This window comes from Pelophylax lessonae (assembly GCF_965119305.1).
Source record: "Pelophylax lessonae genome assembly, chromosome: 2".
NCBI classification, from domain to species: Eukaryota; Metazoa; Chordata; class Amphibia; order Anura; family Ranidae; genus Pelophylax; species Pelophylax lessonae.
The window spans coordinates 374,594,672-374,618,256 of record NC_138769.1 but is presented as its reverse complement, the minus strand read 5'-3'; the positions used below and the strand labels follow the sequence as shown (position 1 = coordinate 374,618,256).

Genomic DNA, 23,585 nt, shown 5'->3' with positions numbered 1-23,585 from the left:
CAATGTAGTGTTGAAAGGGGAATATTGTTCTCCTAAAGTAACATGGTATGTTCCTTTGAGCTCTATTATTCACCTATATTACATAAAAGTCAACTGATATTTTAATTAGCAAACTTTGTTGGCATTCATAAAGTATTAAGACCCCCTTCACTTTTTTCAATTTTATGTTGCAGCCTGATACAGTGGTTTAAATTATTTTTTTTTAATACATTAATCTACACTCAGTACCCCATAATGACAAAGTGAAAAAATTATTTTAGAAAGGTTTGCAAAAGTATGAAAAAGGAAAAAACGGAAATATCACATTGGCACAAGTATCTAAACCCTTTGCAACACTTGAAATTTTCAGGTGCCTCCCTTTTCTTGATGGTTGCGGAGATGTTTTTACACCTTGGAGTCCACCTGTGGTAAAATAATTTGATTGGACATGGTTTGGAAAGTCACACACCTCTCTAAAGGGCCTCACAACTGACAATGCATACTGTATCAGAGCAAAAGCCATGAGGTTAAAGAACTGCCTGCAGAGCTCAGAGACAGGATTGTTGCAAGGCACAGATCTGGGGCGGGCTACGAAAAAATTCTGCTGCACTGAATGCTCCCAAGAGCACAGGGGCCTGCATAATTCCCAAATGGAAGAAGTTTGGCACAATCAGAACTCTTCCAGGAGCTGGTCCCCCATCCAAACTGAGCAACTGGAGGCAAAATGCCTTAGGAAGAGGTGGCCAAGAACCCGATGATCACTCTGATTGAACTCCAGAGTTACTGTGTGGAAATGGGACAAAGTTCCAGAAGGACATCCAACACTGCAGCCCTCCACTTATCTGGGCTTTTTGGCAGAGTGGCTAGATGGAAGCCTCTCCTCAGTTTAAAACACATGAAAGCCCGCTTGTAATTTGCAAAAAACAAATCATCTAAAAAGGACTCTCAGACTGAGGAACAAGATTCGCTGCCCTGATGAAACCAAGATTGAACGGTTTGGCCCTAATTCTAAATGTTATATCTTGAGGAAACCAGGCACTGCTCATCTGCCCAATGTCATTCCAACAGTGAAAGCATGGTGGTGGCAGTATCATGCTGTTTGGGTGTTTTTCAGCAGCAGGGACTGGGAGACTGGTCAGGGTTGAGGGAAAGCTGAATGGAGCAAAGTACGGAAATATCATCAATGAAAACCTGTTCCACAGCGCTCAGGACCACAGACTGGGCTGAAGGTTCACTTTCCAACATGACAACAATCCTAAGTACATAGCCAAGAAAACACAGGAGTGGCTTAGGGACAACTCTGTGAATGTCCTAGAGTTGGCCAGCCAGATCCCCGAATCGAACCCTAATAAACATCTCTGGAGAGACCTGAAAATGGTTGTCCGACGGTGCCCATCTAACCTGACTGAGCTGGAGAGGATTTACTGCAGAAGAATGGAGTCATACCCAAAAAGACTTGAGTCTCTAATTGCTGCCAAAGGTGCTTCAACAAATCTATTGCAGCAGCAATTAAAAATTACAAAAACAAACAATGTAGATTGAAAGAGTGAAGTTTCGCTTTCAAGCACAACTTAAGGTTCTTACGACAGTCCAAACAAGTACCAAATCCAGTTACTGTGTCATGCACACGCAATAAACAAAAACCTTTACTTCACCTTGCCTGAGGGAGCCAAATCCTCCTTTATTTGTGCCTCACATGCTCTAACTTCCAGTGAGAACGTTCTCACAACAGTGGCAGTGCTACAAATCCAGAAAGTAGTGAGCAGGACTGCTGATAACTACTACCACTGCATAATTTTCCATCTCACTGAAGTGCATGAAGGCACAGGCTATAGGAGCATGGCGGCTGCTCTGAATTCAGGGCCAGTGCCACACCATTCGGAAACAGCAGTAGAAGGCTCTGCCAAGTAATTCCTGTTGCCTTTTGTGTGCCCCCCCCTCCCCCATATAAATGAGTTTCATCTGAAAGTAGTACAGTCTTAGTCGCCCTTTATTTTATAAAAATAAATCAACACACCAAGTTAGAAAACAATATTTATTTAAGCATAGAAAATGTACAAATTGACCAGTGGGGAGATGAAGTCTTCTCGTCATGACGTGGGTAAGTCCCAAACAGATGGGTCCTATCAAGCTCATTTAGCCTCGAAGCTCATTTTTAAACAATGTCATACATATTCTCCACAATCTGAAATAATGACTTTCTGTTTAGGTTTTCCATCCTTGCTTCCTTGTGCCTTTGAAATGACAAATCCATTACACAAGCATTAGTAGATTTAACCTAAAACATGGGTAAATCTTCCATGATAAAATAATAATAATAAAAAAAAAAAAAAAAAAAATCACAAAATACAAAATTACAAAATATAAAATTTTAAAAGTACGAATATTCACCTCAATCTGACGCACCACATCTATTCCCTCCATCACTTCTCCAAACACTACATGTTTCCCATCAAGCCAATCCGTCTTGTCACATGTGATGTAGAATTGGGACCCATTTGTATTGGGACCAGAATTTGCCATAGAAAGCAAACCTGTCAAAAAAATAAAAACAAAAAAAGTCAGTCAATCTTGTCCTTTTTCCCTTTGTACACTATTAAACTCTTCAATACTGGGCACTTTCACCTCCTCTTGACCAGGCCAATTTTCATTTTTTTTTGAGACCGATAGAGCTTTCTTTTAGTGCTTTTTAATCAAAAGAAAAAAAAAAAAAAAAAAAGGGGGGTTTCTTAGTTTCTGTTAAATTTTGCACATAAGGTAATGTTTCTTCTTCACTGATGTGCGCTGATGAGGTTGCACTGATAGGTGGCACCAATGGGGCTGCACTGATAATCAGAGACAGTGTGTGAGAAAAAGACTGCCAATCACTGGGAAGTTTGTTTACATTTGATCAGCTTTGATTGGACACAAATGATTACATGGTAAAGGGCTGCTGTAATTGGTCCTTTCCCACGATCTGTTATCAGCTGTGTCCAAAGAACACAGCAGTCACAGAGCGCACCCGATGTGCACCCCAGAGGGTGCTTGGGAGATATAGTTTGAGTACATTCATGGACCTCCCAGAACTGGAGAGCTGGGCTGTAGCCATCTTTCAGCTATAGCATGGTAGGAAGTGATTGTAAACCTTTGCATTTTTATAATAATTATATATTATAAATATAATTTGTTCAAATAAACACGTCATACTTACCTGCTCTGTGTAATGGTTTTGAACAGAGCAGCCACAAATCTCTAATCTGGGGTCCCCTGCGAGCGCTCCTGGCTCCACTTCTTCTGCAAGTGACCCCATAGGAAGCTTCTATGTAGGCATTTGCGTGGTCTCGATCCCCAGCCATACTGCCTGGATCCAATGGCTACACATAATAGCTCCCACTGCTATCAGTCTGCCCAGTAGGGTGGGAGAGAGACACTGCGCTCGGGGAAAGTGCTTGATCAAGTTCAGGCTCAGGAAAGTATACAGAGAAATTTTTACTAGAGAATGTTCACACAGTTTATTCATAAACAGCATTGAGGTTGGGATCAGTAGTTCCTTATCAGTTTTTGCAGATGACACAAAACTTGGCAGGGCAATAACTGCACAGCATGAAGCAGATATCCTACAGAATGACCTTGGACAAAATAACAGAGTGGGCAACGATATGGCAAATGAGGTTTAATGTGGAGAAGTGTAAGGTTTTGCACTTGGGAACTAAAAACATAAAAGCACATACACTTTTGGGGGGGGGAACCTTTGGGGGAATCAAAAATGGAGAAAGATCTGGGAGTCTTGGTAGAGGATAGACTAAGCAATAACATGCAATGTCAAGTGGCAGCTGCCAAAGCCGGCAGAATATTAGCATGCATAAAGAAAGGGATGTATTCCAGAGATAAAACTATAATCCTTCCACTTTATAAAACTCTGGTCCGACCACATCTGGAGTATTCTGTCCAGTTCTGGTCGCCAGGCCTCAGGAGGGATGTGTTGGAGCTGGAGCTGGAGAAAGTCCAGAGAAGGGCAACTAAACTAATTAGGGGATTGGAGGACCTTAATTATGAAGAGCATCTGCAATCGCTTGATTTATGCTCCCTGGAGAAGAGACGCCTGTGAGGGGACATGATAGCAATTTATAAATACCTGAATGGTGATTTCAGCATAGAAAAAAAGCAATTCAGTCGAAAGGATTGCATGAGCATGAGGATTACAAGAAGCGTTTTAACCTCAGGCAATGCAGGGGGTTCTTTACTGTTAGGGCTACAAGATTGTGGAATTCTCTACCACAAGAAGTAGTTTCTGCGGGAAGTATGGCTACTTTCAAAAGACTTTTGGACGTACATCTCAAGGATCAGAACATGCAGAGGTATGAAAGATGATTACGGCCATACACACCTACACAGGTTGAACTGGATGCACTATTGTCTTTATTCAACCTCAACTACAATGCAACTATGTAACTATGTATGTAACACAGTGAGGCACTTAGATTTTTCCCAGCCAATCCCATATTCTTCCCATTTAATACGCACAGTACAATGTAAGAATTCCTTTGAATATTTTGGAAATAATGAGGCACAAGCTGAAATTCACTTTTCATTTCAATACCCACCATTTCTACAACACAAAAATCTAAACATTTACAAAAGGTTATCTTTTTTTTTTCTTTTACTTTGTCTACATGCTAGTTATCACTTTAAATAAGTAAACTGCAAAGCACTGCTGGTAAATATGCTTATATACCTGGTCCTGTGTGTTTTAGAATAAAGTTCTCATCATCAAACTTCCTTCCATAAATGGATTTCCCTCCTGTCCCATTGTGGTTTGTAAAGTCTCCTGCCTGACACATGAACTGTGGGATGACTCTGTGGAAGCTGCTGCCCTTGAAACCAAATCCTTTTTCATGAGTGCAGAGACAGCGGAAGTTTTCTGCATAGTGGAAAAATAATGTACCTACTTAGTACAACGATAAGAATTCAATGTCACAAAGTTTTCAAAAAGAACAAAAACGTTCTATCTTTATGCACACACCCATCTATACATGCATTTTCACAACAAACAAAAGTACTTGTGTCAATACTTCAACAGGTTCATGTGCACTTTTTCTAGAAACCCGAAGAGTGCTCCAAATTAAAAAAAAAAAAATCACATTTTTTTAATAGGCAAGGGGACACCTTTTGAAGCAGCAAACAACATGAAAAAGTGTATTTGCACATATGTATCCTATCATGTTACACATGCATTGTCCGTGTGTTTGCCTTTAAATAATACCCCTACCTTATTCTGCAGTTAGGGCATGCTCTATGTAGCTAGTCCTACGAGTGCAGTATTGTGCTGGGGCTAGACATGCCATGATTTTTTGACCTATCTTATGTTCATATGTGATGATCTGCACAAGTTTTGGATTAACTTTCTACAATCTGCAGGATGTCATTTGGATTGAGTCACTGTCTGCCAAGCCACTGGGACTAAGTTTTCTTTTTCTTTTCTTGTCTCCTTTCCTTTATATCCATGCTGCTGCTACACCTTTGGTATTTTAATCATTTGCTTGCAGTACCAATCAATGTCTAAAGCTATACAGCTTCCTCTCCTGTTTTTATCATCGGGTTACCTCCTGTTCTGGGCCAACAAAAAGGGATGAGAATCACACTCTGTTGTCTCTCGATATTTCTATGTTAGAGAAGAGATGAGCTGTAAGAAGCCAGCACTCGAATGGTCTGTGAACATCAGGAGGTAAAAGTTTTGGAGCGGTGCACTGGATCTTATGTTCCGAGTAAATGTCCCATATCAGAAGCTCTACCTTCAAATGTATTCGGGGTCAGAGACTGAGAAAGTATGAAAGCTGGAAGATCACCACCACCTAAGCACAGGAGTGTAGATGAAAGAAGGGTGCCTAAGCACAATCACATGAGAGTATGTGCTCTGCTGCTTCTAATTGGGAATTAAATAAAAAAAAATGCATTTTCTGTAACAATATCATAAAGGAACCAGTGTTATTAGACTACGACAGATACTGTGATACTCAAACAATAAATATGCTGTACATAATAAATTAAATAAAACTGAACAAAAACCACTGCAAGCCATATCCCCACAAAGAACATTTTTTTTCACAGAATATAAAATGACCAATGAAAACCTACTTCCATTAAAACTCCACCTTCCCAATATGCTGAGAGTTTTTCTTTGCAAACATTTTTGACAAGGATTGCTGATAAATTCGCTCCTCTGTCCAACTAAGGCGAAGCAAATTGATGTATATACAGTACAGTATATACAGTCATGACCAAAAATATTGGAACCCCTGCATTTCTGTCAGATAATGCACCACTTCGCACAGAAAATTGTTGCAATTACAAAGCTTTAGGCATTCTCATGTTCATTTCTTGTGTTTTGACACAAAAAAGTGGAGAAACAAAAAGCCAAATCTTGACACATTCCACGTAAAATTTAAAAATGGACTGGACAAAATGATTGGCACCTTCTCAAAACTGTAATAAATAATTGCATTCCAAGTTTGGGATCCCCTGTAATTTGTAATTAAACTCACCTATATCAATTAACAGGTGCTGACAATATAGAAATCACACTGGCAAGCAGTTAAAATGGTAAAACATTGACTCAACCTGTTGTGTCTCTGTGTGCCACACAGAGCATGGAGAAGAGAAAGAGCGGCACAGAATTGTCTGAGGATTTGAGAACAAAAATTTTGGGAAAGCATGGACAATGTCAAGGTTACAAGTCAATCTCCAGGGATCCTATTGTTCCTGTCTGTGGTCCACTGTGCGTAACATTTTAAGAAGTTTTACAGCCCATTGCACTGTAGCTTATCTTCCTGGACGTGGACGAAAAAGAAAAAAACTGAGCTTGCCAAAATTTACCTGAGGAAGCCAAAATCCTTTTGGGAGAATGTGCTAACCCAGTACAACTAATGCATTCAAACCTAAACAAATTTACTTCTACCTAGTGCATAATCAATAAACAGAACATTGGTTAAAGTTTCACAACTGGGTGTATGTGGTTATAATTCTGTCATTCCATACAACATTAAGTGTAAGTATTTATAGATTCAAAGAGTGGTGCAACATCAAATACTGAACAGTGAATTATTATAACCATTCCAATAGCTCATATAGGTTTCAAGGCCGACTTTCAAAACAGCAGTGGAGTGGATATTGATATTGCCCAATGATGGTCTACACATAAGGATGACTCGAGTAATCAGTAATGCCTGGTATACTCGGGAGCTTTTTTTCCCCCATTTCAACCCGCGGGCTGAAGGAAAAAAAAAAACCAAACAAACTGACAAATCGATGTATTAACACAAGCAATGTTAGTACAGTGATTTCCCCCGCCAAGCTATTTTGTTCTGACAGGGGGAATGCTCCCTGACAGAACACACTGATCAGCTCTCACAGCAATTGGCTGCAAGACCTGATCGATGCCGGTTTTCCAGCATGCCCATTCAATAAAAGGCTGCAGTTAAACCAGCTTCTGTCAGACAGGCTGAACCGGCAGGCCCGTGTGTACCAGCCTTCCCCATGGACATTAGCAAATCCAGATAGACATTCTGAAGGGTAAGTTCCACTGGATATTCACAGCTGTGGAATACAGTGTTTATAGGAGCCCAAAAAAAAAAAAAATCTTTTACAGAGGAAAACACCCTTCTCCTTTACCACAGAGATCCAGAAGTGTATTGTATACACAGATGGTTAGTGGAGATGAGATATCCAGGAAATATTATTTGTACTCCTCCACACAACCACTTCTAAGAGTTTTCATGTCGGTACACCAGGAATCCACAAGTCTATTTTGAGGTTGCAACCCTCATGTACACAAACACACACACTTTGTTCTTCCTACTCTCTTCTATTTTCATTTGCAATCCTTTGCCGCTCTCATAACGCATCTTTCTTGTCTCATAATTTCTGTTTTCTTCTCCCCTCTTCGCTTAACTACCCTCCAAAAGTGAGTTTTACTTATCATATCTTCTTTAGAATTGACTTCACCAACTTTTTTTTCTCACTAACTGCACTGCACAACTGTTGTGGGAATATATAGAATGGAACTTTTGATGTGGAAGACTGTTTCTTGTAAAGCCTAATGGAATTGTTAGGCTATGTGAGCTTCCTTAGATGCTATCATATTATACAAAAATATTTTTATATCTCAAACTCCATGTACATGGGAAAGGGGCGGAGGAAAAAAAATTAATTCAGGTGACATACAATAAAACAACTTGTTTATTATCCAGGAATAACGTCAATGCATTCCCAAATACATGGAACATAGTTGCATGGTATCATTGTCAAATGTCCATAAAGTGCACTGAGCGGTTCACATCCATCAGTTCCAATAGTATGGCCAGTTGAACACAGACAGTTCTAATTGTAGCCCTACTATCCCCCCCCCCCCCCCACAAACACTTACCTGCATCCTATATTGATCCAGCTCTGTGCCCGACTGTAGGTCTTCTCCCCTCTTCCTGCTGTCACAGGTTTCACTGAAAGCAGCGGCAGCCATAGGCTCCTGCTGCTGTCAGTCAAATGGCCGAGGCGTGAGTGCACCAGGTGCCCCCACAGCAGCCAGCTAGCTGAGGGGGCACCCTTAAGAAGGAGAGAGGGCCTGCAGAGGACCGCTAAAGAAGAGGTAAGGGACCGCCTAAACAATATTTTAATTATAAATAAAAAAAAAAAAAACACAAGCCATTAGAACCGATTTATTTAATGCCCAATATCCCTTTTGGGGGGTCACAGTGGATGTGGAGAAATGTCTAACCGGTATAGCCAGTCATATCTGGTTTCATCAGGAGGTCACCCCTGAAAGTCTGGGGAGTTTCCTCTTTTGTTACCAATTGCTTTGCCACATTTAGCTGTGCTACTGAATCCCAGCCAAACAGCCATCATGTACAGGTTCAATCTATTGGTGCACCCCAAAAACTGCCATAACAGCTTTGGCTGGTCCTGGTCTTTTTGCTACAACTTTACCATATTTCTAATATAGTCTATTTCTCATTACCCAGAGGAAGGTTTTACAAAAGGGAATAATGTGCATCTATAAGACATCTCATTCAGGAGCTTACCTACTGTCATTGGAACAATATCAGCACGCAGCAAAAACCGAACACGCCCAGCAGGCTTGTTTCCGATTTTGATGTCCATGTAAACTTGAGGATTGGCTCTAATTTTTTTGGGTGGCGGTTCTCCCTATATAAAAATTGCGTAAAGTAGCACATTCAAAAATTTTAATTCACAGCAACACATATTACATTTAAATATTTAAAGCTTTAAGAGAAAATGTAATGTAAATTTTGGCGAATAACTCCAAACATATGCTGAAAAAAGTAAACATTTTTGAAGGTAACCTTCAGTAAAAACCTCACCAATTAATCAGTAGATCCAGAGATATGGAAAGTTGAAAAAGCTGCAAATCTTGATATCCCCTATAAGGAACAGTTTGCCTGCAACACCCTCCTCTCCCCCACACATGCCTAAGTTCAGCGAGGTGGTCTTTCACATTACCAAGCAATGGGAGGCTTGGTGGAAAGAGGGGGTGGAGCCAAGCTCTACTAGATTGGAGGATCTATTGATGTCATCATTAGGTGTAGTTTTCACTGAAGGTAAAAAAGTTTTGCATTTAGATCACTGTATTCCAAATTAAAATTGTTCTAGTTTGTGAACTAAAATGTGAAGGAAATAATTAAAATAAAATGAAAAAAAATTATATAATGTATTAATCTCCAACTGTAACGTTAAAGTGTTACCTCCTGTGCTGTTGGTTTAGGTGCTTCTGTCCCCTCAGCCTCTTCATTCTCTTGTAGCGTTTTTCCCGAAAATTTCTTGAGCCAGTCATCATCAGACCACACTAAAAGCAATTTAGAGAATACAGCTAACGAAAGTCTTGTTCCAAATGAAAATGCAGGACAAAACAAGAAAAAAAAAAAAAAAACACACACAGATGTGCAACCAGCATCTGCATTTTACAAGCGTTTACTTCTAGTACAGGTTATAAAATTAAAATAGGACACGCATTCATAAAAAACAAACCTGCTTTAGAAGAACCTTCTTTTAATCGCATGGGTTTTGCCAAATTTACTCGTATTGTTCTTCCAAATAATTCTGATTCATTCTAGAAATAAAAGTCTTCATTAACAAATGAAATTGACATAGTATAAAGATACTGTATTTTGCAGCCACTGATTACTTTTATAAATACATATGAACTTTTCACTTGACATGGCTCTGTAAGTGAAACAACTGCCTCTTATAGAGATGCTTTGTTCAATGTATCCACTTTTAATAATACACATGCACACAGCACCATCTAGAGGCTAATGATAGGTATTATACCTTATATAGGCTGACAATAAACCATTAGAATTCTGGAAGATTCAGACAGTTGGTTGTCCTGCTTGCTTGATTTTTGTCAGAAGAGACAGGGTTAAAATCGGCTAAACAGCACCTGAAGTAGATTAGCTACAGACACTGAGGATATTCTGACAGTCAACGATAGCGGCTGTCAGAATGCATTAGTACAGCAGGGAAGGATTTGCCCATCCGTGCAATTTAAGTGGATGAAGGAATGTGTTATATTTCTTTTATACGGGCTATCTAAAAGGGTTTAGTTATTTTCCTTATTTAGCTTTTTTTTTTTTTGTTCTTTGAATCAGGTAGTTTTTATTAAACATATTTAGCTGCACACAATATAGCAGGTTTAAAAAAAAAAAAGAGTCATCAGTAGTGAAGTAATCTGTATAAAAGACACACTAAGAATCATTCTAGGCGGCAAGTTACAAACAATAACAATACAAGTGTAAGTGCCCATTTAAACCAGTTTGGGTTTCCCATAGAGCATTCAAAATGCATGCAGTTGCGATCTGCAGCGAGTGTCAATGTTGCGTTAACGACACCCCAAACGCAGGTTGCAAACACAGGAGTACCATGCGATCTGGTTGCAGTGTGTTTTTTTAAAGTAGTGCATGGTCTATTGCGATTCAGCCCATTCAAGATGAATGGGATCAAAGCACACTTAATGTGAATCATACAGGAAGGGGCAGCGAGTTCCTGTGTTACTCCTGTGTGAATCTGCTCAATCCACTGCTGTCTAGGAGTTTGAGAGGATAACCAAAAATGTGCTATCAGTTTACAGCAAAGTAGTATTGCCACTCCAATATGGCTAAAGGGTATAAACATTTCCTCATCTAAAGAACCCAAAAGGCACAGAACAGGATCTTGAGGTACAATAGTAAATATGGATAATATTGTAGTAATAACATCATTCCAATATCAAGCTCGCTTTGGACATCTCCAAAACATTTTTATTAAACCTCCTACATGGGGGGTTGGGGTGGGGATTTCTTCTACCACATCTATACAATTGAACTGGGGCCCTATATGCTCTATGCAAAATAATTAATTGGGACAGTTTCTATTTATATGAGTTTCTATCTATATGGGTGAATCTTATTTAAAGTGTCTGTAAACCAAAAAAAAAAAAGACAACATTGGATGAAGCATGTTATGCAGCACAGTGCATTGTGCTGTGTCATTTCTCATTTGGCCCCCTTTAACACCTGAAATACCTGGCTAATCCTGCCTGGCTATACCCTCCCCACAATATATCCTGGCTACTGAGCCCTGACACCGTGGTCAGTTTACGCACCTCTGTCATCTGCAGCCCTGCCCCCCCCCCCTTCCTGCTGGTATCATAACTTATTGTGGTTACTACAATCCAATCTGTTATATTAAATGCTGTGCATCACTGTAGGCATTTTCTAAAAAGTCTGCAGATAAATACCTTTTTTTTTTATTGTGCCGCTTAGCAGTTGCCTTGACCGGCCGTCTCCCTCCTCTCCTCCTCCTGGCTGACGTCAGCGGGGGATTCTCAGCCCTGCCCGCTTTTCTGTCAGACCTGGAGAGGAGAGAGACGGCTGGTCACGTGAGCGCCAATCTGCGTTATAAAATAAGGTATTTATCAGTGGATTTTTTTTTAGAAAACACATATAGTTTACATGTGGGTTAACAATCAATTTAACTTTAGTTACCATTTCTGAATGGCTCTCCAGCTTGTTTTAGGATGGGCAAAAGTCTAACAGTTGTTGCTGGTTCATTATAAAAATCAAGTTTAGAAAACTGACAGGCAGCAACTATCCTACCTGTGGCATTTCCAACAAAACCTGGAGCATCAGACTCCTACATACATGTATAGGGAAATCCGGTAAAAAAAAAAAAACAGTTCCTCTATGAAAATAAACATTGTACTTTAGTGGGTGTATCACAACTAGTCCTTCACCTACCAGACTAGCTTTTTACCATGCACTCGATTTTGTAACACTTTAGAGCAGCCATTCTCAACCAGGGTTCCATGGAAACCTAGGGTTCTGCCAGGGTTAGATAGGTCGGTTAGCCCACAGCTCAAGAAACCCTATCTGGTGGTCCCATTCATAGTTCCAAGTCCAACGCTACTTAGCAGAGCCAACTGCATTACTGCAAGGGTGTCTTTTCTGGCCACTAATCTTACCAGGGGTTACCTGAGATCTCAAAATTATTTCAAGAGTTTATCTGGGGTAAAAAGGTTGAGTAAAGCTGCTCTAGAGACAGTAATAAAAACAAAACTAAAAATCCAATACAAAAAAAAAAATCAATCATCATGTAAAATTTTCATTAACATTTCATTGAACATCAAGTGTAAAAAACATTTTTGAATACACATTTTTCAGAGAACACATCAGCCTACACATACAAATATGATGTTAGGTGTAATTTGTCTAGTTTAACTTGCTGCTGGAGCAATTTTCTTTATCAAGTGCTAAAATTCACATTTTGTACATAAACACATGGAAGTCCCAAAACATTATATATATTTTTTTAAAGTAGTGGATCACCAGAATTCAAAAGAAATTGAATTTTTTTATGTCACACAATATTTGTGCATTTATTAAACCTATACTTTCAGTACAAAAAAAAAAAAAAAAAAATACACAATGGGTTGTGATGGTCTGTTACAGTGGTGACAGCTTGGTCATTGTGCTGGGAGAATGCAGTAAACATGCTCTCAGTAGAAAAACATCAGCTGTTGTGGAACCATACGTAGGCGTTAAGGCCCCCACTGTCCTTGCCACCAGACATATGCATTAAAGATAAAAGGTTAAAGAATATTTGCCAACATAACAGTCTGCAGAGCATGCAGGTTTTTCTAGTATAGTCCAGCACTGCTATCTCAGTTGTTGACAATTGCTAACAAAATCTTTGGAGGTCCACTTCTAGAAGACAGAGAAGCATCTCCCTCTTAAGACTCATTCAGATGTGTGTATATTTCAGGTCTAATCACACTATAGGCTATTTAAGACATAGCAATAAGTTACTCTTTCAGAAAACCTGCAGCATCAGCTTTAATGTTGCCACCTGCTGGCTGCATACAGCAAATACACTGGCAGCAGCTCATATTTACCTATACAGAACTAAATATAAAAAATAGTCATAAAGATGATAAAATAATTACAAAAACACCATGCATTCCCTTTACATTATACATAAAGGGGGAGGGGGTACCTTTTCTTACTGTAGCGGCCTTTTTCAACCAGTGCTCCATTAAACCCTAGGGCTCTCTCACAGGTTGCTATGGGTTCCTTGAGCTGTGGCTGATTGACCTCCCATTTGGTGGTCCCTGCATAGTTCCAGGATCAAAGCCACTTGTGAAATCAAGTAGCATGACACCAATTATCCTTTTAAGAGTCTTGGGTTGCATTCTTCCCACCACCATAAGGAGCATTCTTTCTATTAACCATGGATAGAAGGGGCATTTTTACTACTGACCCCCAATTAATTGGTTTTAGTAAGAGTTCTCTGGGACCTGAAAACGGTTAACAAAGGCCTACCGTAAATGAGAGAAAATTCCTTCAAAGTGAACAGAACTTAGAGGTTTGCCCTCATTGAACTTTATATCCTGCTAGGATGACAATTTAGAATATTTGGATTTCCCCCCACTTTCCATCTGGGCACCAATTGTCACCAAAACTAAAATAATGGTGAACCTCCTCAGTGGGAATACAGACTGCAGTCAAAACTCGACATGACATCATGTGATCATGATCGCATGATCTTTACATACACTTTAGGTTGTATTCAAATGACAGGCCATGGCCAGACATCCCTCACGTGATACCGATTCAATTTTTAAATGGTTCCAAAGTGCAGCTGATAGAAAAATATTTTGTTATGTGCTCTGGATTTATTCAAAACAATGTTAAAGCCACAGTATTTTTAGAGTTAAGGGTCTGAATCTTAGAAAGGCAATCGGTGCTACCTAAACCACTAAAATGGCAGAAGTAGTCCATACCATGTTATCAATAGCTGCGGCAGCATCCTGCAATATAAAAAAGAAAAAAACTAAATCAAATACCATTCAGCGTAAAGTACAGAAATATGCCCAAGAACCCAATGACTAGTTCTTATACCACCATGCATGTACTAAAATTCTGTATTTTTTTCATTTTACATAAGATCTTGCTTTCAGGTTTTTCTTAGGGTGACTGACACTTGCAGTATACAATAAATGTACTGATTGCAGTGCCCCTACAATTCCATTAACAGCAATAAAGGTACACAACATACTTTATACCAGCGTTTTTCAACCTTTCCTCAGCCAAGGCGCCCTTTAGAATTGCAAACAATCCTGAGGCCCACCAGTCTGCAGGTGCATCTTTTTGCACGTTCCCCTCCGAGCACAACTCCACCAAATCCCCCCTCCTAGCACAACCCCCCCACCCAAATCACCCTCCCAGCACAACCCCCACCTTAACCCCCACCCCCCACACACACACACACAAATCACCATCCCAGCACAACCCCCCCCAGCACAAACTACTACAAATCTCCCCTCCTAGCACAACCCCCCCCCCCCCCCCCACCAAAATCACCCTCCCAGCACAACCCCCACCTTAACCCCCCCCCCCACACACACACACACACACAAATCACCCTCCCAGCACAAACTACTACAAATCTCCCCTCCTAGCACAACCCCCCCCCCCCAAATTCTCCTTCCAGTACAAACCCCCAAAGATCCTTGCTGCAATTCCCCCGCCAAAATCCCCCCTTTTTAGTTCAAACCACCACCCCCCCACTTCCAAAATTTCCTTACAGCAGAGATAGCCAGGAGGAGGTGTGAGTTGTGCTTTCTATCCTCCCTCCTGTAGCCCAGAAGCTAACAGAGGATCACTCAGATCAGGCTGTTACCACGGAACCCCTAAGGACTCCTCATGGTGCCCCGATTGAGAAACACATGTGCTAAGCTTATCCATGTGAAGCTTTAAATGTTTGAGAAATCGCTAAAAAGCACATGTACAGTATTTATAAAATACTTGCTCAGAATGTATGGTGCTAGGTGAAATATAGTGATAGTGATTTTGACGGGTTCCCTACCCAGAAAATATCAGTAGCTACTAAAGTAGGTGTGTAAAATAACAGATGCTCACTGACCTCTGGAAGCTCAAACTCCACAAAAGCAAATCCTCTGTGCTTCTCTAAAAAGAACAAGGTAATAAAACAATATTTTTAGGTTTTGTTTGAAACAGAAGAGCAAACTGAAATTCAAATACCCCCTAACTAAGGTGACTAAGAAAATATACAGGACCTTGCTTGCGGCGCTTCACTAAGGACCTGTTCACACCAGAACACGTTACGGGAAACCCACGATCGGTGTGCATTTTTGCACTGAATTCAAAACGTACTGCACTTGCCATCTGATCCATTTCTAGATTAGCCTTTTAAATGATTAAAATTTATGGGTTTTTGCATAAGTCTGTTTAAATGCCAGAGACTTCCTTTACAAGGTTTTGAAGAGTTGTCATAAATTTGATCCTTAGACCTGGTTCACACCTATGCAGGTTGTGGCTGATGACTTTTTTTCTCACTTGTTTTTGACGAGTTTTCCATGCGTTTCTATTGAAGTCTATGGAACCAATAACGCAATCTGCTGCAGGAAAGAAAAAAAAAAAAGTCTCTGACTCTTTCCAAAAAACGCACCAGTGAAAACTGCACAGATTTGAAAATGACCCATAGGAAACCATGTTAAATGGACTGTAGTGTTCCTGAAAACTTAAAAACACAATATAAAAACGCATAGGTGTGAACCAGGCCTAAAACTCGTTTTCTACACACAAAATTATCTATGCTTTATGGCAGGGGCAGGCAACCTCAGGACTCCAGCTGTGCTAAATCTACAAATCCCATCATGCCTGTAAAAAAATATGTCTCATGGGATTTGTAGTTTCACGACAGCTGAAGTGCTGCGGTCACCTTCCCCAATTCTATAGCATATTTATATAGTATTTAAAAGCAGAAGTAAATATAAAAAAATACCTACCTGCCGGCTCGCAGCATTTACTGGCATAAAAAACTGAGCTGCGTTTGTGCAGCTCAGCTTACATTGATGGCACAGTCTTTTTGCGCCGGGATGACTGACTTCAGCCCACAACAACTTCTTTAGCAAGAAACCAACATTCCACATTAATAACGATGCTACCAAAATGAGTGTGTGCTGTAAATTTCCTACGGCATGGCTCCTTTTTCTTCTTGCTGAGGGCTGCCATTTTGCTGAAGCCCAGATCCCCTGAACAGCAGTAAATAATAAAGCGGAAATAAACACATCGATTTAACTGTCACATTTGATTGGGTCCTCAACCAAACTGTCAAACTATCAAATGGCTGGTGTCAAAACGGATCACGTGCAGCACCATGCTAGTTGCAGATCAAACAGAAGCAGCTTCCTTGGCTGTAATATAGGAGGGTTTAATTCCGCTTAAAGGCTGTCAGCAGATCGGTCTCTACAAATTCAGCAGTGCTTAAAGATAGAGAGCAAAAGTTCCACTTTAAAGTATACTTAAAGCCTTTATTATGAGTGGTTAGAATCCCTGTCAGGTTTCTATTGCCCTTTGTGTCCCTATTGAAATTACTCATGCTCTCTATTGTCTCCAGTCCAAAAATTGTTGGGATATCCATATTTTGTAGTTATCATGGGAACAGGAGATGAGAGGAAACTTCCAAAGGATAAACTTTTTGGACGACCATGTAAGAGGGAATAACCCATTTGGAAAGACCTCCTCTCGCTTCCTGCTGTGTTTCTGGAAGTAAAGGGAAATGCTTCCACTGATACACAGGCAAAAAAATAAAATAAAATGCAGGTGCACCAGCCTAGTGCATTATACCAAATTTATTAAAAAGTTTTAATCACAATTACTTCTCACAAGCATATTAATAAAAGATCACCTATCGAGCCAGACATCCATAGCTCAAGAGTCCTGGACTCAGCAGTCTCCAGAACATAGGGAAACCGCATCAGGATCCCTGTTGGTTGATGCATTTCAAAGGAATCTCCTTCTTCATCAGAGCCAAACCTTGCGCAAAAGATACTTGTTGTTTGAGAAGAGATCTCAAAATCCAAAACATGGTCAACAGCTAACAGGCTTTGGACTGGAGATGGGAGAGTGTGCTGTGTCCTTTTAAAGCCTAGCTTCATCATTCCTTTCACATTAACCACTTTCCACCCGCGCTATAGCCAAAAGACGGCTACAGCACGGGCTTCCAGAGCCGGGAGGGCGTCAATAGATGTCCTCCCATGATGGAGCATGGGTGGCGGGCTCTGTGAATGTCGAGTCCTTTGGACTCGGTTGATCACAAAAATGGATAAAGGGCCAATCACAGCGGCCGGTCAGCTGACAGTTGATCACGGAAGCAGAAGCCAGTTATCGGATTTTTTTTCTTCTCGCAATCACCATGAGGAAAATAAAAGAAGCCGTAACTGGCTTTTGTTACAGGGACATCGGTCCTGATCTGTGCCTGCCAATGCGGCTATTCAGTGCCCACCAGTGCCACCTATCAGAGCCCATCAGTGCAGCCTCAACCATGCACATAAGTGAAAGAGAAAAATTAGCTATTTGCAAAACGTTATAACACAATATGAAATTTTTTTTTTTTTTTCCCTTCAAAATTTTTTGTCTTTTTTTGTTTCTATAGCATAAAAATAAAAAAACCCAGATGTGATTAAATACCACCAAAAGAAAGTTCCATTTGTGTGAAAAAAATAAAAATTTTGTTTGGGTACAATGTTGCATGACCGTATAATTGTCATTCAAAGTGCAACAGCGCTGAAAGCGGAAAATTGGCCTGGGCAGGAAGGGAGTATAAGTGCCCAGTAAGTAAGTGGTTAAAGGATAAGTTCACCTTTGGGAACTTGTTACACATTCCACCTGTTTTAAGGGTGAAAAATGTAACATGTTCCCAATGCTGCAGCCGCTGCCCTCTCTCCCTGTGGCAGCAGTATGGGTAGAAGTATCCAGAACTAGCTGTCACTTTTTTAAATTAGCAGAGCCGTGCAAGGCTCCGCCCACACGGGCGCATCATTCATTCACACAGCTGTGTGTGTGAATGAACTACAAGGCTCCGCCCACACGGGCACATCATTCATTCACACAGCTGTGTGTGTGTGTGAATGAACTACAAGCCCTGGCATCCATTGCGGTTGTCGGCTTGTATTTCCCAATGAATTACCACGGCGCTGTGGATCGCCTTGATAGTTCATTGATTTCTTTATGTCAGTGTATCTGCCTGCCCGAATGGGATGTATGGGTATACAGATATACTGACAGATCTGAAGGAGACCTGCATAGCACCATGCTTTACAGGCTTCAAAAGAAAAAATAAATAATAAATGCACATCTTTTCCCCTACAAAAAAATGTGCATTTATTTATTTTTTTTCTAAAAGGTGAACTAATCCTTTAAATAGTTTATTTTGGCCAAGAACTTTTTCCTTCACTAATTGCTTCAGGTGCTGTCTGAACTGTATGTGGCATCAGCTACATAACATATGCAGTGCTGTGTTCCAGAAGCAGCGCAGGGGCTTCCTGTTTGCTGTCAGAACCAACTCAAGTCAGGCTGAGCTCTTCTCCGCCATTCACAGGAAGCCTTGTATTTTTTTATCAAAGAAAAATAAGGACTTCCTGTGATTGGCTGAGGTGGAGAGATGGTTGGATAATCTCCCACCTCAGTCAATCAGAGGAAGGCTGGCATTTATTGATAAAAATACAAGGCTTCCTGTGAATGGCAGAGAAGTTCTCAGTAGGGTTGCCACCTCATCTCTTTTAACCAGGTCACATATGAATTACACAGGTTCTGAGGCTAATATAATGCAGATAAGGCACTAAGTGAGTTTAATTACCACCTTAATCAGCCACAGAACCTGTGTAATCCACGCGTGTCCTGGTTTAACCACTTAAGCCCCGGAAGATTTTACCCCCTTCCTGACCAGGGGGTATTTTGCGATTCGGCACTGCGTGACTAACGGACCATTGCACGGTCATGCAACGCTGTACCTAAACTAATTTGACGTCCTTTTTTCCCACAAACAGAGCTTTCTTTTGGTGGTATTTGATCACCTGTGCGATTTTTTGATCATGCACTATAAACAAAAAAAGAGCGACAATTTTGCAAATATAACTATTTTTCACATTTTTTTTATATGAAATTCCCCCCCCAAAAAAATGTAAAAATCTAAATTTAACATTTTCGGCCAATTTGTTTTATGCTACATATGTTTGGTAAAAAAAAAAAAAAATCGCAAAAAGCGTATTTTGATTGGTTTGCGCAAAAGTTAATCGCGCTTACTAACAAAGGGAAAGATTTCTAATTTTGTTGTTTTTTTTTTTTAATGCGTAATGGCGGCGATCTGCGATTTTTTTTTGCGGTACTGCGACATTGCGGCGGACAGATCGGACCCTTGACTGACATTTTTGACACTTTTGGGGTTACCAGTGACATTTCTACAGTAATCAGTGCTATACATATGCACGGTTACTGTAAAAATACACTGGTAGTGAAGGGGTTAACTTTATTTGAGAGGGAGGGGCTGTGTGTGTCCCTAGGGGCGTGATTCTAACTGTGATTGGCTGTGGCTTGAGGTGTAGGAACAATGGCTGTGGCTTGAGGTGTAGGAACAATGATCAACGGTCCTACATAGTAGAGCCGTGTGATCATCGTTTCTACACCGGGGAGAATGACAGGCGGCTTGTTTACATTAGCCGCCTGACTTTCTCCCTCTCCCCCGATGATCGCCGGCGGACATCGGGTCTGCCGGTCACACGGGGGGGGGGGGGGGGTCCGGGACCGAGCGGGAGCACGCCCCCGGCGGCGCGCGCTCGCTCCCCAGAGCCTCACAGGCTAGCGACGTAGACCTACGTCGCTCTGCCTGTGAGGGGCTGACTGCCGCAGTAAATATACTGCGAGCAGTCGGCAAGTGGTTAAAGGGATGAGGTGGTAACTGGATCTTGTTCCAGCAGCAGGTGGGAAGTCCTGAACACAGCAGATATAAAAGGTTAAAGCGGAGCTCCACCCATTTTTAATAGGTTGGAATACATAGATCTATGTAATCCCCTTTAAAACGGCTTTTAACAATGGAAACTTTTTTTTTTTTTTGCTAGTAAATACCTTAATTTCGGCTTTATTCCTCCTCTCCTCACTTCCTGGTCCGATCGGCGATGACGTCATTCGGCGATCCGCAGTGTCTGCTGGGATGTATTCAATTTCAGAAATCTCGCAGTAGCTGTATCTGTACTGAGCCGTGCCTCCTCCGCCCCGCCTCCTCTCATTGAGTTGCATTGTATGAATGTATTAAGGCCATTCTCTGTATTGCAATACAACTCAATGAGAGGAGGCGGGCGGAGGCGGGGCAGAGAACAGCCTTAATACATTCATACAATGCAACTCCATGAGAGGAGGCGGGGCGGAGGCGGGGCAGAGAACAGCCTTAATACATTCATACAATGCAACTCAATGAGAGGAGGCGGGGCGGAGGCAGGCACGGCTCAGTACAGATACAGCTACTGCGAGATTTCTGGAATAGAATACATCCCAGCAGACACTGCGGATCGCCGAATGATGTCATCGCCGATCGGACCCGGAAGTGAGGAGAGGAGGAATAAAGCCGAAATTAAGGTATTTACTAGCAAAAAAAAAAAAGTTTCCATTGGTAAAAGCCATTTTAAAGGGGATTACATAGATCTAAAGTTCCAAAAACGGGTGGAACTCCACTTTAAGTGCTTGGGAACAGTTATACCGCCCAACTTTCTGCAACGGGAATGAGGAACAATTATAAGCAAAAGTATGTAGGCATAGGACACACCCCCCCCCCCTTAAAAGGAGAATTATACAAAAATAAATGATTAGTTAAACCCACAAGTGCTTTATTACCCTATTTCTTTATATTGGCTTTTGAAATCTACAAATGCAGACATTTAGGAATTGGATAAAAGGTCTAGCACTGGGAAACATTTTGTGAAATATAAAAAGTGCATTTTATATACAGCTATATAGATCAGACCAAGATGAGGACAGAGGGACTTTGTTCTAAATAAGGGACAGTCCCCCGAAATCAGCGATGGTTGAGACCTATGTATATTATATAGGATTATATTATATGGTGCAAGGAATGTCCTGGGCAAAGTTTCCCTAGTTGATGACAGTATAGCGGTTTCATAAAGGCTGCCATGTTTAATACTACTTTAATCCTGTGTGTCCTCACTGCTTAATCCATTTGCTTTATACTTTCTCAAAGTCAGCCAGAATATGAGGCCTCACCTGTCTCATAGTCCAGAGGGATCTGTATGTCTGTGATGTCTCCAAATGGGATGAAGGCTGCATGCAGGATCTTCTCATCCACCTCCTCAGCCAGTCCTCCTGGGAATCAGAGGAAACAGCAATGAATAATGGTTAATCCCCCTCCCTCCTGTACAGAACATAGACTGACACAACACGTCCACAGCTTCCACATTACTACATTCAGTCATTCAACCCCTAGGCGTCCATAGCGCACTTCCTGTCAGCCAGCTCCCACACCAAGCTAGGCTGATAAACTCGTATATCATACGTAAAATAAAAGGCACTAACCAACATATAACACCCGCTTGGTGGCCGCCATATTGCCAGTGATGTGTTACCTTTACCCTCTGAACTCTGAGCAGCGGTAGGTCACGAGGTGCAGAATGTTGGCGAACACTAGAGGGAAGTAGGAAGCGCCGCACTGTCTCCGCTCTAGCTCCATGTTTCCGAAGACTCCCGCAGCACTGTGCATGCTTGTTGCAGCGATAATATGTAGTGACAACGCGGACAATACACAAGTAATCAAATATATGGAGTTGTAGACAAAAAATGCTAGCAGGCAGCAGTTTATTTTTCAGAATTGACGTGCATATAACTCTTCAACCAACATTTTGTCTGCATGCCTTTTGTTTTTCCTCATGTACTGTACCTAGGCATATTATGCACTCCCATGCATGACTTTTACCTATAGGTAAGTCTATGATAAGGCCTACCTATAGGTAATGTAAATAACTCCTAAACATGTACCGTTTAGGAGATATTTACTGTACATGCAGCCAGTGACATCATCGGGCCCATGGGCTCTCAAGGCTGTAAACGGCGGTAGGGTTGCCACATCCCTTTAAAGCCGAACACGTATTAACCACTTCTGGACCGGAAGGACTTGCCCCCTTATTGACCAGGCCATTTTTTGCTATTCGGAACTGCGTTATTTTAGCGGGAAATTGCACAGTCATGCGACGCTGTACCTAAACAAAATAGATTTCCCCCCCCCCCCACAATCAGAGCTTTCTTTTGGTGGTATTTGATCACTTGTGTGATTTTTATTTTTTGCCATTAAACAAAAAAAGAGCAATAATTCTGAAAAAAACAAACAAATATATATATATATATATATATATATATATATATATATATATTTCCCATTCTGCTACATAACACCCCCCCCCCCCCCCCCAATAAAAATAAAAAATTTTCATCATTTTAGGCCGAATTGTATTCTGCTACATATTTTTGGTAAAAAAAAAATCCCAACAAGCGTATTTTGATTGGTTTGCGCAAAAGTTATTGCGTCTACAATCTAGCAGAAAGATTTATGTCACTTATTTATTTATTTTTTACTAGTAATGGCGGCAATCTGCAATTTTTAGTGGGACTGTGACATTGCGGCGTACAGATCGGACCCCTAACTGACATTTTTGACACTTTTGGGGGGACCAGTGACATTACTATAGTAATCAGTGCTAACAATATGCACTGTTGCTGTAATAATGACACTGGCAGGTAAGGGGTTAACCCAGGGGCGATCACAGGGTTAAGTGTGAGCCTAGGGGAGTGTTTTCTAACTGTGGGGGGAGGGACTTGTGAAATGAACACAAAGACCTGTGATCCTATATGATTTGTCATTATTTCAGAGAGAACAACGGTCTGCTGTGTTTACAACAGCTTACCGTCCTTCTCTCTCAGCAGGGAGCGATCACGGGTGCCCGGCGGCAACTGCAGCTGCCAGCCCTGTGGATCAGCATCCCCGCTGCCTAGTGAGGGCGGGCACGTGCCTCCGTCGGCACAAACTCGCCCCCGCGAACCACCGTACCTGTATGCAGCCAAGCCAGCCTGACGCAGTATATCTGTGGCGGGCGGTCGGCAAGTGGTTAATTACACAGCTTCTGTGGTTGATTGGTTGGAAAAAAATAAAAGTCAGCAGCTACAAAAAGTATAGCTGCTGAATTTTAAAAAACAGCCACTCACCTGTCCCACGCCCCA

The 23,585-nt window shown here is 41.2% G+C and overlaps 1 protein-coding gene across 1 annotated transcript; it reads right to left on the bottom strand.

Moving 5' to 3' along the window:
* Window positions 1-2,000: 2,000 nt before the first annotated feature.
* On the bottom strand, window positions 2,001-21,994 carry PPIE (peptidylprolyl isomerase E). Its single transcript, XM_082248362.1, has 10 exons — window positions 21,891-21,994; window positions 21,582-21,680; window positions 15,430-15,473; window positions 14,288-14,314; window positions 9,997-10,078; window positions 9,714-9,814; window positions 9,033-9,156; window positions 4,694-4,879; window positions 2,371-2,513; window positions 2,001-2,213 (listed from the first exon to the last, which is right to left on the bottom strand). The coding sequence occupies exons 1-10, from the start codon at window positions 21,919-21,921 to the stop codon at window positions 2,145-2,147; spliced, it is 906 nt and encodes a 301-aa protein (XP_082104488.1). The 5' UTR covers window positions 21,922-21,994; the 3' UTR covers window positions 2,001-2,144.
* Between the last annotated feature and the right edge of the window lie 1,591 nt (window positions 21,995-23,585).